We start from the raw sequence: 13,004 nt of genomic DNA, 5'->3' as shown, positions 1-13,004 counted from the left end.
ATTTCTCCAGTTATTTATTTATTTTACTTTCATTTTTAAGTGTATTTAATTGATTATGTTATTACAGTTGTCCTGATTTTTCCCTTTGTACCACCTCCACCCAGCACCCCCACTCCCTCAGGCAATCCCCACACCATTGTTCACATCCATGGGTCATGTGTACAAGTTCTTTGGCTTCTCCATTTCCCATGCTGTACTTTACTTCCCCATGGCTATTCTGTAACTGCCTATTTGTACTTCTTAATCCCCTCACCTCTTCACCCATTCCTACACAGTCCCTCCCATCTGGCAACCTTCAAAATGCTCTCTGTAACCATAACTCTGTTCTTTTTTGCTTAGTTTGTTTTTTTGGTTCAATTGTTGTTAGATACGTGTTTGTTGCCATTTTATTGTTCATAGTTTTGCTCTTCTTTTTGTTAAATAAGCCCCTTTAACATTTCATATAATAATGGCTTGATGATGATGAACTCCTTCAGGTTTTTCTTATCTGAGGAGCTCTTTATCTGCCCTTTGATTCTAAATGATAGCTTTGCTGGGTAGAACAATTTTGGCTGTAGGTCCCTGCTTTCCATGACTTTGAGTATTTCTTGCCAATCCCTTCTAGCCTGCAAAGTTTCTTTTGGGGAATCAGCTGACAGTCTCTTGGGAACTCCTCTGTAGGTAACTACCTTCTTTTCTCTTGCTGCTTTTAAGATTGTCTCTTTATCTTTAATCTTTGGCATTTTAATTATGATATGTCTTGGAGTGGGCCTCTTTGCATCCATCTTGTTTGGGACTCCCTGTGCTTCCTGGACTTGCATATCTATTTCCTTCACCGAGTTGGGGAAGTTTTCTTTCATTATTTTTTCAAATATTTCCAATTTCTTGCTCTTTCTCTTTTTCTGGCACCCCTGTGATGTGTATGTTGGACCTCTTGAAGTTGTCCCAGAGGCTGCTTATACTACCCTCATTGTTTTTGTATTTCTTTTTCATCTTGTTGTTGTGCTTGGTTGTTTTTTTCTTCCTATGTTCCATAGCATTGATTTGATTCTCAGCTTCATCCACTCTACTATTGTTTCCCTGCAAATTTTTCCTTATTTCAATTAGCATCCTTCATTTCTGACTGGATCTTTTTATGCTGCTGAGGTCCTCACTAAGTTCGTTGAGCATCCTTATAACTAGTGTTTTGAACTCTGCATCTGATAGGTGGCTTATCTCCATTTTGTGTAGCTCTTTTTTCTGGAGTTTTGATCTGTTCTTTCCTTTGGGCCATGTTTCTCTGTCTCCTCATTTTGGCAGCCTCCCTGTGTTTGTTTCTATGCATTAGGTAGAGCTGCTGTGACTCCATGTCTTGGTAGTGTGACCTAATGTAGTAGGTGTCCTGTAGGGTCCAGTGGCACAGTCTCCCCTATCACTCAAGCTGGGCACTCAAGGTGCTCCCACTGTGTGGGCTGAGTACACCCTTCTCTTGTAGTTGAGCCTTGGTTGCTGTTGGCAGGTCAGTGGGGAGGATTTACCCAGGCCAGTCAGCTACAAGGTTTGGCTGTGACCACTGACCACCAGCCTCCACCCTCTGTGGAGGATCAGCTGTGCAGGGACAGGGTGGTGGTGTTCCAACATGGTCTGTAGCTGTCCACTGAGTTTGCAGGCTCTGGCATTTCCCAGGTGGTGCAGGCCTAAGTCAGTCCCAAGTTGTATTTTTCCCAGGGCCACCCAGCCTGAGGTACAAAGCAATCTGAGGTGTCTGCTACTTATGCTGGGCTTGGAGATTCCCAGGCAAAGCCAAGCTGTGAATCTAGGCTGGCTATTGCCAGTGCTCAGCCTGGTGCCTCTTAGCAGGAGGTACGGGGCCTAGGCCTCACTGAGTCTGGCCCTTGGTTGTTCGATAGGATTTAGAAAGTTGTGGAGCATGCACCAAGACCAGCCATTCATACAGAAAAGTCACAGTTAACAGTTTTGTTGGGCCATAAATTGGGTGGGATGGATGCTCAGAGAATCTCAAAGGCAGGGCAAATAGTGTTACCCAGCTTTATGGCGTCTCAGATATGGTACCTGCCTTCTGGTTCTGTGGCTCTGTAGTGGGAGGGCTCAGGATAGGGACAATGGCCTCAGCCTGCCTGTCTGTCTGGGAGAAAGCTATCCCACAGCCCTCACCTTGACACCAGACACTTCAGTGCCCCCTCCCCCCTCCCTCTGGTGCCTTTCAAGCTGCTATTCCAATGCTGGAGCTCAGAGGGAGTGAAGCTGAATAAATCTGTATGTGGATTCTTTAAGGGGAACTGCTTGGAACTCCAGTAGTTTCTTCCACAGACTCAAATCCTGCTGGTTTTGAGGCCAGTAATTTTGGGGACTAATCTTCCTGGCACTGGAAATCTAGGCTGGGGGGCTTGGTGTGGGGCTGGGCTCCTCACTCATGAGATATCCCTCCATAGTTTTTATCCACCACATGAGGGTGTGGGACCAGCTTGATCTGCATCTTTGCCCCTTCCACAGTGTGTATGGATGTGGTTTCTTTAATTCCATAGTTGTCAGACTTGCATTCAGTTTTATTTCTGATGGTTCTGTGTGATGGTTGTTCTATGTTTTAGTTGTAAGTTTGATGTGGTTGTGCGAGGAGGTAAGCTGTGTTTACCTATGCCACCATCTTGACCAGATTTCCCATGACCCTCCTTTTAAATACAAGTCTTCCTCAATTAAGTTATCTGTTAGTCACTCAACCATACCCACCGTTGAACAGCACTTAATGTACACTGTGTGCTGGGCATACTTCCTCCCTTCTGGGAATTACAGTCTAATGGGAAAGCTGAAATAACATATGTGTCTGAGGTCTCACCAGATGGATTTTAAATAATATTAAGTCCAATAACTGCGGATGAGCTTTGCCCATAGAGTTTGTCCTGATAAATAAATGAAAGGACTTTGATTCAGCACCATTTTTCAAGACAATTGTGACTACATGAAACTGACTACAGGGTTATGGTATTCATATCTGAGCCACAACTTCATGCAATTATTCTCTTCTAACACACCTGCCACCTCTGCACCTCAGTCTAAACACCCTGTACACACCATCCTCATAGTTAATTCACTGTGAAAGGCAATAGCTGTAATGTGAGGTTTTCTGTAAATTGGGTTTCATCTGAAATCCCTCCCAATTTTTCCATTTCCTTCAATTCCATGACTTCTAAATGAAGTAGGAAAGAGAAAGGATCACTTTGGAAAAACTGTTTATTTATCCTCAATAACTCTTAGAAGACCCTGTTCTTTTATTGTTGAAGGACTGGGGGCATAAAGCGAAGTTCAGTTTCACTCAGGACTTAACTGATAAATCATTAATTAACCTGTATACAACAACAACAAAAAAAACTCCCCTTTAATCATTAACATGACAACAGAATTTCCATGCTTTCCCATTTTCCAATTATCTTTTTCAAAAAGAAATTCCCACATTTCCCCACCAGATGAAATACATCTGTACCTTCATAGTAATTCATTATTTGGGAAACTGAGATGGCGAGAGACTGATGTCCTACCCCCCCTGTTACCAGGCCTGTAAACTGGGGCAGATCCTCATCTTCTCCTCTTTTATGTAAAATGGAGGAAACTACACCTGATCTGCTTGGAGGGGAAAAAAGAAAAGGATCCATAGCACACGTGTCTTATTAAAGTCCCTTATTACTGACAGATAACAGCTATTTGATAGGAATGTTTTCTGTGAACCTACGGTAAGAGATCCTGGATGATATGTCAGGTGACTCCTAGACTGACGATGATACTCTGGAGGGAATCTAAGTTTCCTCGCCACCTGAGTTTTCAGTTTCAGTGGATATCATAGTAATTCTAAAGAAACCAAAAGACCCAATATCTTGGGAAACAGTTTTGTGCAATGTTAGTTAAATTATAAACTGATGCCATCTCACTGGAGTGCATTCAAAATGTACATATGGCCCTGGCTGAGTGTTTCAGTTGGTGGGAGCATCGTCCCACACACCAAAAGGCTGTAGGTTCGATCTCCAGTCAGGACACATGCCTAGGTTGTGGGCCCGATCCCTGACTGGCACTTGTATGGGAGGCAACCAATTGATGTTTCTCTCTCTCCCTCAAATCAATAAATATATCCTTGGGTGATGTTTAAATGAATAAATAAAATGTGCATACACTTGGACTTAGAAATTTCTCTTCAAGAAATTTACCCAGAGAAAAACATAATTAGCACAGTGCATAAAATTCTATGTCCTATGATGTTAGAGAAAATAAAGCTTTCCATCAGTAGGGACTTATTGCATAAAATAAATGAAGGCTTCTAGCTTTATCTTCAACATGCAACAAGCTTGCAAGTTGTCATTCCCATTTTTACAAGATGAAGCTGGACAAACCGAAAACCAATGATTTTTTTAAATCCATCCAAGAAGTGAGGTTGCAGAGTGAATTGTCACTCTGAAATCCAGGGATAGAGGCAAATCCCAAGACTTACAGCCAAGCCTTGTTTAACCTGGAGCAAAAGTCACCTGAGCCATAACTGGTAGAAACACTTCTTAAACAGTAATTTCAACAAGTTGCTGGAGGACTGGTGTGGAGTAGTGTGAAAATGAGAAACACTCTGGTTGCCACATTCTTAGAAGGATGCTAAGCTTTTATGGGCTGTACCTAGAGGAGCATCACCATTTTCGTGATGATGATCCCTCCGTTGCTCTGGGGGAGGACATCCACTATGTAAGGGCCATTCCCCCGAGGTCCTGTCTCATCTTCCTGTCTCATCCGAAAAAGGGGGAAAAAATACTCAACAGGGATACTGGCTTCAAGGAAATAGATTGGAAAAACTGAAGCCAAAGAAAGGTGTAGATGGTGGAAATTTTTTTAGGTTACACTACTGGAGAAATGCATGTAAAGCTGAGAGTCCAGAGACATAGGCTGGCCAAAAGATTGAGGTCCCATGATAAGATTTCAGGGCACCAGTACAATAAAAAGGATTCTAGTTAAGGGGGAACTCTTAGGAAAGCCCTAAGACAAGAGAGGTCACAAGGACACTGAGGGAATTTGACCCCTCTGGCACCTACAAGTGCAGCTAACATTAAATACATCCAGCTCCCAACCAGAGGAACATAAAATCTCACACTAAGGGCTTACTTACTTACCAAATGTCATCACAAAGTAGCAAGTGGTACAAAAAGGACAGGGAAAAAACACAGTCTGAAGAGACAAAGTAAGCATTCAAGTCACGCTTAGATATGGCACAGATTTTGGAGTCCTCAGACAATCTAAAATAGCTATAAGTAAAGCTAATGACTCCAATGAGACAAACAGATATATAAGACCAAATGGGTAATGTAAGCAGAATGGTGGAAACTCTAAGGAACAGTCCAAAGGAAACACTAGGAATCGAACACTCTGTAACGGCAATGAAGACTGTTGTTGACGGGCTCATTCACAGACCAGACACGGCTGAGGAAATGGTCAGTGAACTTGCAGACAGGCAATGGAACTTCCCAAACTGAAATGCAATGAGAAAAATGAGTAGGAAGAAACACAACAGAACCTTCAAAAACCGTGGAACAATTTCAAAAGGTATAATATATGTGTAATGGAAATACTAGAAAGAGAGGAAAAAACAGAGACAAAATAGGTGAAGTAATAACGGCCAAGAACATCCCAAAATTAAATACATAATGGAATATCATGAAAAAATTAGGACAGGCGACTCAGGTTTATATTTTTGTGAAAAATTATATTTTTGTATGAAAAGCTACATTATTGACTATAGGCAGTTTATAAAATGGCATGTATACACACAGGTATACATATGTAAAAAGATTTCTGATGGAGTCCTCTCTAAAATATAATGGTCAGGTTAATTGTGATTTTACTCTCTTGATTTTGTGTCTTTAGACTTGAGTGTGTTTGTTTTCACACACAAAAAACCCATATATATATATATAATTGGGCTGGAGGGATGGGGAGTTGTATAACTGTAATTGAATAATAATAAAATTTTTTTAAAAAACCATATATTGCCATGGTAATCAGAATAAATTTTTTCCTGTTCAATAAAAAAGACACACCCTCTCAGTGTGCAGCTCTGCGATGCAATAGTTTGCGTTCCCACCCTAGGCAGCCACTGGTGTCACTGAGTGCCTCTGCTGGGTAGCTAAAGTCACAGCCTAAGAAAAATCTCAAGCCAAAGGAGCTTGCAGCCTGCGGAGTTCACAAGGACAAAGCTGATCACAGCCCAAGGAGGTGAAGAACAGATGCCAGACTTAGGAACTCAATATTTTCTCACCTCTGTGCGACAGCGTGACAGATTAGGCACCCCAGGAGGAGGGTGTGCACCCCTGGCCTCACTGACATGGGTCATTCCCACAGCTGGTGAGCTCACACCATCCCTCACATCCCCCAGCCCCAGTTGCTTTTGTCACTGTCCCCCTTTGGCAACACCATGCAAAGGCACAGTCATTCTCCCTGACAATATTTGGGAACCTGAAAGAAAGACACTCAGAGCAACCCGGATGGGTCTTAGAAACACGGCTCTCAGTGCGAGACAGAAAGGACACATATTTGCATAAACTAAACATGCATTTACCACCAATAGTACATGTGTAACAAGAATGCAGACTGACAAAAAGATACATCTTAAACACACTAAATAGCTGCCTGGGGAGACTAGGGAAGGGGGAGGCAAGAATGACAAGAGGGAATTTTAGAAACTAAAATGCAATAAAAACAAAGCACCCTAACTCTCAGCTCTCAGCTTCTTGCCTCTCTCAGGCACCTAAGGGGATGTCCAGCTGCCCAGAGCCCTCTCCCTCCCCTTGAATGCCCCTCCCCTATCCATCCTTCTTGTCTTCCTCTGAGAGCCCTCAATACCAAAACCAAGTCCTTTTTCCATTCACTTCATGCACAGTATTCTCTCTTTCTCATTGACATCCTCCTTCTCAGTCTCTGAGCCTTCCGCACATCGCCATCCACCTGCAGAGAGAAGCTCACCCCGTGAGACCCTGATGAAACACAAAACTGACAAAACAAGTCCAGAACACCTTCACTTTGCCCGCCTGCCTTCTCTCTCCGCTCTCTCCCTCCTTCCCTGCTCCCACTGCCTTCTGTCCCCTCTCCCTCAGGCACTTTGCCAGCCCTAAAAGCTCTGGGCTTGTGGGAAGTGGTGGCAGTCCCCACCCCTGGAGTCCCTTCCAGAGCTCCTCCCCTTCCATCCTAATCTCAAAGTCCAGCCTGGGGGTGAGCAGTCGGAGCTCTTCCTCTGACCGGCTTCCATGGGGATTTGCTTCCTGACTAGGAGAGATGACTCTGGCCTGGAGACTTGTGCCAAGAACTTTGCACCTGGAGACTTCCTCACCCAGGACTCGCAAGACGTGCCCTTCCCTGAGCCTGAGCTGTGAGTGGACACCAGGGGGCGGGGGGGCTGCAGAGGGTCAGGGAGAGGGAGAAGGCCAAGCTCTGGAGCCTGTTGCCTGGAATTCTGGAATGTTAGACCTGCAAGGGATCTTAGACACGGGTCATCTAATACAGTGGGTCTCACCCTAGCAGATCCAATGCCCCCCTCTTGCGTCCAGGATTTTCCAATGCCCCTTTTGTCCTGAAGTGAAATTCGTAGGTAATAAAAACTGGTAGGTAACTTTCAAAATAAAAACAACATGCTACCTTAGCTGTAATATAAAGAAGAAATAAAAGGAAAGCAACTCAAAGGAAAGTATTAACTGCAATATATAGATGCTCAATGATGACTACTTTAACAGACACATTTCCACCGTGCCCTGGGAGGGGGGACTAGCCTCTCCATCACTGCCATGGAGACTGAGACTCAGAGAAGTGCAGTCATTAACCCCGAGACTTCCGGGAAACTGGGACTTGACCCTGGTCCTCTTCTCCCACTCAACTCTCTTCTCTTTCCAGCAGAACCTGGGAGAGGACCTGGGGTAGCCGGCCATTGCTGGCTTCATGCATTATGTCCTATGTGTTTGCGATTTGCATGCGTATCCCGCTCCATGAGAACCCCACCACGCCTTCAGTAATGTCCCACGCAAACACGAGAATGAGTAGCTATCAACACTTGCATGTGCCACAGTGGGACCCTGGGCCTCACAACTTTGAATTGGGGGTAGGAAACCCTTTTCCTTTCCCTAGTACGATCAATTTTATCTCCATTTTCTCCTCATCTTTCCTCTTTCTCTAAACTTTCTTTTTCCCCTCTTTGCTTTTTATTCCCCTCAATTGCAATTCTTTAAAGCTGAAGATGTCTGATGCTTTAAGTGATTATCTCCTTTCATCTTCAACCAGACATGTGAGTACCATTATCCCATTTCACAGAGGAAGAGACAGAAGAATAAAGAATGATGAAGAAATCTGGGCCAAGGCACAAACCCAGCAGGAACAGCTGGGGATTCAAAGCCAGGTCTGTCTGACTCCAAAGTCAGAGGGGTCCCACCAGACCCTTTCTTACCTGCCCTTCTTCCAATCCTGTTTGGATTTCTCTTTCCTCTCAATCACAGATCTTTTACCAGAACATCATTTAACCCCCAACACTTTCTAAGCATGAGCTAAAATTATACCCAGAGTTTTATGCTTGATAAGAAGGACACTATGTTGAAGGTACCAGTTGTTGACAAAGCAAAAGGAAATGCCCTCCCTGCGGCCCCTTCCCCTTTCCTCCCCTCACCCCTGCCGGTTGTAGAGATGGGCTGACAGTGGCAGCAGGTGTCGTAGAAATGGCCGCTGAGGCTCAGTGCCTGGAGGTCTTGATCCGCTCCCTGAGGACTCCTTAATGTAGCTCCACTACAGAGGAGAAGTAACCTGCCAGCCCGCACCACGTGGGCATGATGTGCTACTCTTTACCTAGCCTTTTAAAATCCTTTGGAGTTTGATTTCTACTTTCTTACCTATGGTACCTACATATATGCTTGCTTGTGTTAGTTCATCCAAACACACACTCATTGAACACACTCTTCTTAAGAACCTGCTGTGTGCAAGACATCCATCTAATCACAAGTGTTTGAGCACCTAAGTCCGTACCTGTTCCATAGACAGAGCCGAGGTGAACGAAGCCGAGCCACTGCCCTGTGTGCCCCAGGGAGGAGGCTGAGGGTAAAAAGGTAAACAAGTGAAAGTGTTTAAGAAAAAAATCTAGTACAGATACTCACCACAAATAAAACCACATCAGCGTGAGGGGATAGGAAAAAGAGATGGGGGAGAGGGGTCAGGGGCTGTGTTAAATGGGAGAGTCACCAGGTGTTCAGTATGTCAGATATGCAAAAATCAACATATTACAATCCTATCTAACACCTACTATATGATCTCGGTGTGCATAACATGCTAGGCCTTGCCTATGTTTACTGTGCACATTTTGGGTTATATATGGACACAAAGTCATAGAAGCAATCTGTTTTCAGTATAAAAGAGTGGAGAAAATAACTCAGTGGTGCCTTCTTTGTTACTAATTAGCTAATAATTGTTCAATGTATAACATTTCCAGGAAGGTGGGGTATGTGCTTAATGTACCATTTTCTTGTCATCTGCCTTCTCTCCCACAAGGAGGGTATACCGGGGTTGGGAGATGACAAATAATGCCCATTTCAAAGAGAAACTTCCTGAGACTCCTGCAAAACCTTTTCTAAGAAAAACATGAGAACTGGCCCTAAAGGGAGGTCCCCAGGCTGCACCTCCCCGGGCAGTCCTCTCGAGGTCAAGGGCCGGAGGGGCGGCCTCAGAGAAGGTCTGCTCCCACAGGTGCTGAAAGGAAGGGTCACCTGCCAGCCTCAGGATCGGGCACAGCTCTTGCTTGTGAACAATGACAACTGGCCCTCATTTATGAATCGGCAAGAGGGTGAGGAAGGGGCAGGACTGGGCATGAAGAGGCCCAGCAGGGACATCTCCCACAGGCACGTGCTGGCTCTGATGAGGACCCCCAGCTATTCCCTCCATCCGGGTGTTCGCTCAGCACTTCAGGTCCTAAGGAACAGACAGCTCATTCACCCATCAGAGGCCTCACACCCTTCCCTGGGTGTCCCCCATGGGAGGCAGACATCTGATACACAGGCTGGGGCAGAAACCAGCTTACAGTTGTTCCTATGGAAAATAATGCAACAATTAACAAACAATAATACAAGAAGAAACTCTGTTTCTCGTACTCACAGCTGCACACCGATGTTTGCCCCACCCAACATTACCCTGCCACTGGGAGCACACAGCTCGGCAGAGCTGGTTCCCACCGGGAGACTCTGGTGCTGCCGGTCGTGGTGGGGGGACTGGATGATACTGTCCAGAGGGGACAAGTGTCCTTGATAACTTCCTGCAGACTGTGGAGCCGTTTGTGCAGAACAGGGAGCTCCTCTCTGGTGTGGGAGCTGGCAGCTGCAGCTCAGTGGGGAGCAGAGGAGAAAAAATGTCTCCCCAGCCAAGCACTGCCCCTGGCTCATCCAGACCTCACCTTAGTTTCAACAGGTTTCCACAAGGTGCCGTCCAAGCCCTCAACCCTCTGGGTCCGGGGCGGGGTGGGGGAGGCGGGTGCAACCCTCAAACTGTACACACTTCAGATTGACCCTGTCCTGGCCCCCAGCTCTAAAGTGAGTGATAAAATCTTCCTAAGTCATTGGCTATCCTAAGTATCAAATGAGATACCCAAAGGGACACTTTTTAAAAAAGATTTTATTTATTTTATTTTTAGAGAGAGGGGAAGGGAAGGAGAAAGAGAGAGAGAGAAACATCAATGTGTGGTTGCCTCTTGCACACCCCCTACTGGGGACCTGGCCCACAACCCATGCATGTGCCCTGACTGGGAATCAAACCTGCGACCCTTTGCTTCCCAGGCTCGCGCTCTATCCACTGAGCTATACCAGCCAAGGGGACACATTTTTTTTTAAGTTACCTGCTATGCTAGCAGAAGTAAAGTATAATTAGCATTTTAATAAATCACCTTAGTGTTCTGTCAAATGTGTCTACTGTGTATTTTCAAGTATTTTGCAGCCTTTTTTTAAGGGTAAGGAAGCACTTGATAAATACCTCCTTTGTGTCGGAAGCTGGTTAGAAAAATGTCAGAAAAATCTTTGTCATTACAAAGAGAATGTCCCCTAGAATTTTCAAAAGCCCACAAAAATTGATCTGTCCAATGATCTGGCCCAACCAGTTTTCACTCTTTAACTCTATGATTTGGGGTGAAAGAAGAAAAAGTTAAGGTGACTTATGTGCTCTGGAACTCTGTGAGAATTAGGCAGTTGGAAAATTATATCTAATTATCCACCTGGCATGTACTATATCAGGATGGTGGTGTTCTGGAAATTGAATGTCACTTTTGAGTTGTCCAGGTTGATTGGAGTGGAAATCGGTGAATTGGATGAAAATCATTAGCTGTCATCAGTGTTTAGCATGGGGCCTAAAAAGGCAACACCAGAACAGTTAAAATGATAAAAAGCAACACAAAATGCCCATATGGAAATAAACCTGGGACTCAGTGTTGTTAACTCAGATTTCAGTTGTCCCTTCCCCACCCCTCTTGGGTCTGCCTGTTTCTTCCCCCCCATACACAGCCATGTGCATGCTCACACCAACAGACATGTGCACACATGCACTAACAGACATGCATGTGTCCACACGCACTAACACCCATGTGTGTGCACACTCTCTAACAGGTATGTATGTGTGAGTGTGCTAGTACACGTGTATACACATGTGCACTAACAGACATGCATGTGCCCGGGCACACTAACAGATGTGTGTATGTGTGTGCACTGATAGGCATGTGTGTGTGCATGCTAATGCATGTGTATGTGTGTGGGCACAGGCATGTGTACATGCATATACTGACAGACATGTGTATATGCACACAGAATTTCCAAGAGCCCAAGAGAAGTTTTACTAACCCTCAACTCATATCATCCTCAAAACACAGGCTACTTTGAATAAAGAATACACATAATAATTTATATATTTAGATACTTTCCCTAGCAAATAATGAAAACCAAAGCATTTGGGGAGGGGTTGTCCATCAGTTAGTATTATTACTCTTATTTTGAATTTAGGTTGTTTAGTGAGAGAGGAGATATGAAAAGGCAATGGACTTTTGAAATGTTATCTGGCCTTATTTCACTTGACTAATTTGTCCTACTTGCTTGTTATCATCCTTCCTTCCTTCCTTCCTCCCTTCCATCCTTGAACAGGATTTTATGTATTTCATTTGGAGCCCTCATCCCACCATTATATTCCTATCAGCTGGGTAAATGAATGAATGATTGAACAGATGAATGAATTTACTTTGACTGTTTAAAATTCAGACTTTCCTTTATCAAATTTTTCTTTCCAATTCTCTTCCCCCTTCAGCCCACTTTCATAATTCCTACAACCTTGAAGTCAAGAGTGTTTACAGCCTTCTCAATGGGCAACTCCAACATTGCAGACAGGAAAAACAGTCTGAAGGAGTGAAGGAAATTTGAATTCTTAGAAACATCCAGAATTTTTTTTTCATCTCAGAAGAGTAATGTAGAGGGACACAAGGAGAGGCTTTTCAAAAGGTGAAATTCTCAGGAAACTTAAACTATCATTTTGGGAGGTTGTTTTTATGCATGAGTAGCCAAAAGCCACTTGCTTTTAAAGTAAGAGCAAATTGATGACATTTGTGATTCTTTGGAACAGAAAAGTGAGTGAGAGCTCTTTGAAAGGGAACATATTCAGTGCCGTTACACTTCATCTTCTTTTAAAAACACAATCGTTCAGTGTGTTTCTCAGGATTGTGACTTCATAGCCACATAAAACACCATGCCGTCCATGGACACAAACCTTCAAGCTGAGCAAGAGACCCCTCAACCTCAGCGTTCTCCACCTGTAACATTATCTTGATACTGACGTTGAATCTTCAAAAGTAGCAGCATTGTCTTGGAGAGTGTTTATAAAGTCTCTCGATATCTGTCCCAGTTCTGATCTTCCCTGGCTCCATCATTCCACTAAAATCTGTGCTGGGAGAGGGGAGGCTGAAGGTGGCCAGTGAGTGAGCGAAAAGGCGCTGGGCTGAAATCAGCAACTTGGAGTTT

At 44.3% G+C, this 13,004-nt stretch overlaps 1 protein-coding gene across 3 annotated transcripts in view; it reads left to right on the top strand.

Annotated features, from left to right (window-relative positions):
* Nucleotides 1-7,206: 7,206 nt before the first annotated feature.
* The window catches only part of AGXT2 (alanine--glyoxylate aminotransferase 2), a 37,374-nt gene continuing 31,576 nt past the window's right edge, over nucleotides 7,207-13,004 (top strand). For all 3 annotated transcript variants that reach the window (XM_045186320.2, XM_045186322.2, XM_024578600.3), the window contains exon 1: nucleotides 7,207-7,363. In XM_045186320.2, the coding sequence (XP_045042255.2) occupies nucleotides 7,270-7,363 (94 nt within the window). In that variant the 5' untranslated portion in view covers nucleotides 7,207-7,269. The remainder of the gene's footprint in view (nucleotides 7,364-13,004) is intronic.

This window comes from Desmodus rotundus, chromosome 1 (assembly GCF_022682495.2).
Source record: "Desmodus rotundus isolate HL8 chromosome 1, HLdesRot8A.1, whole genome shotgun sequence".
NCBI classification, from domain to species: Eukaryota; Metazoa; Chordata; class Mammalia; order Chiroptera; family Phyllostomidae; genus Desmodus; species Desmodus rotundus.
This window is presented reverse-complemented; position numbering and strand designations above follow the sequence as displayed.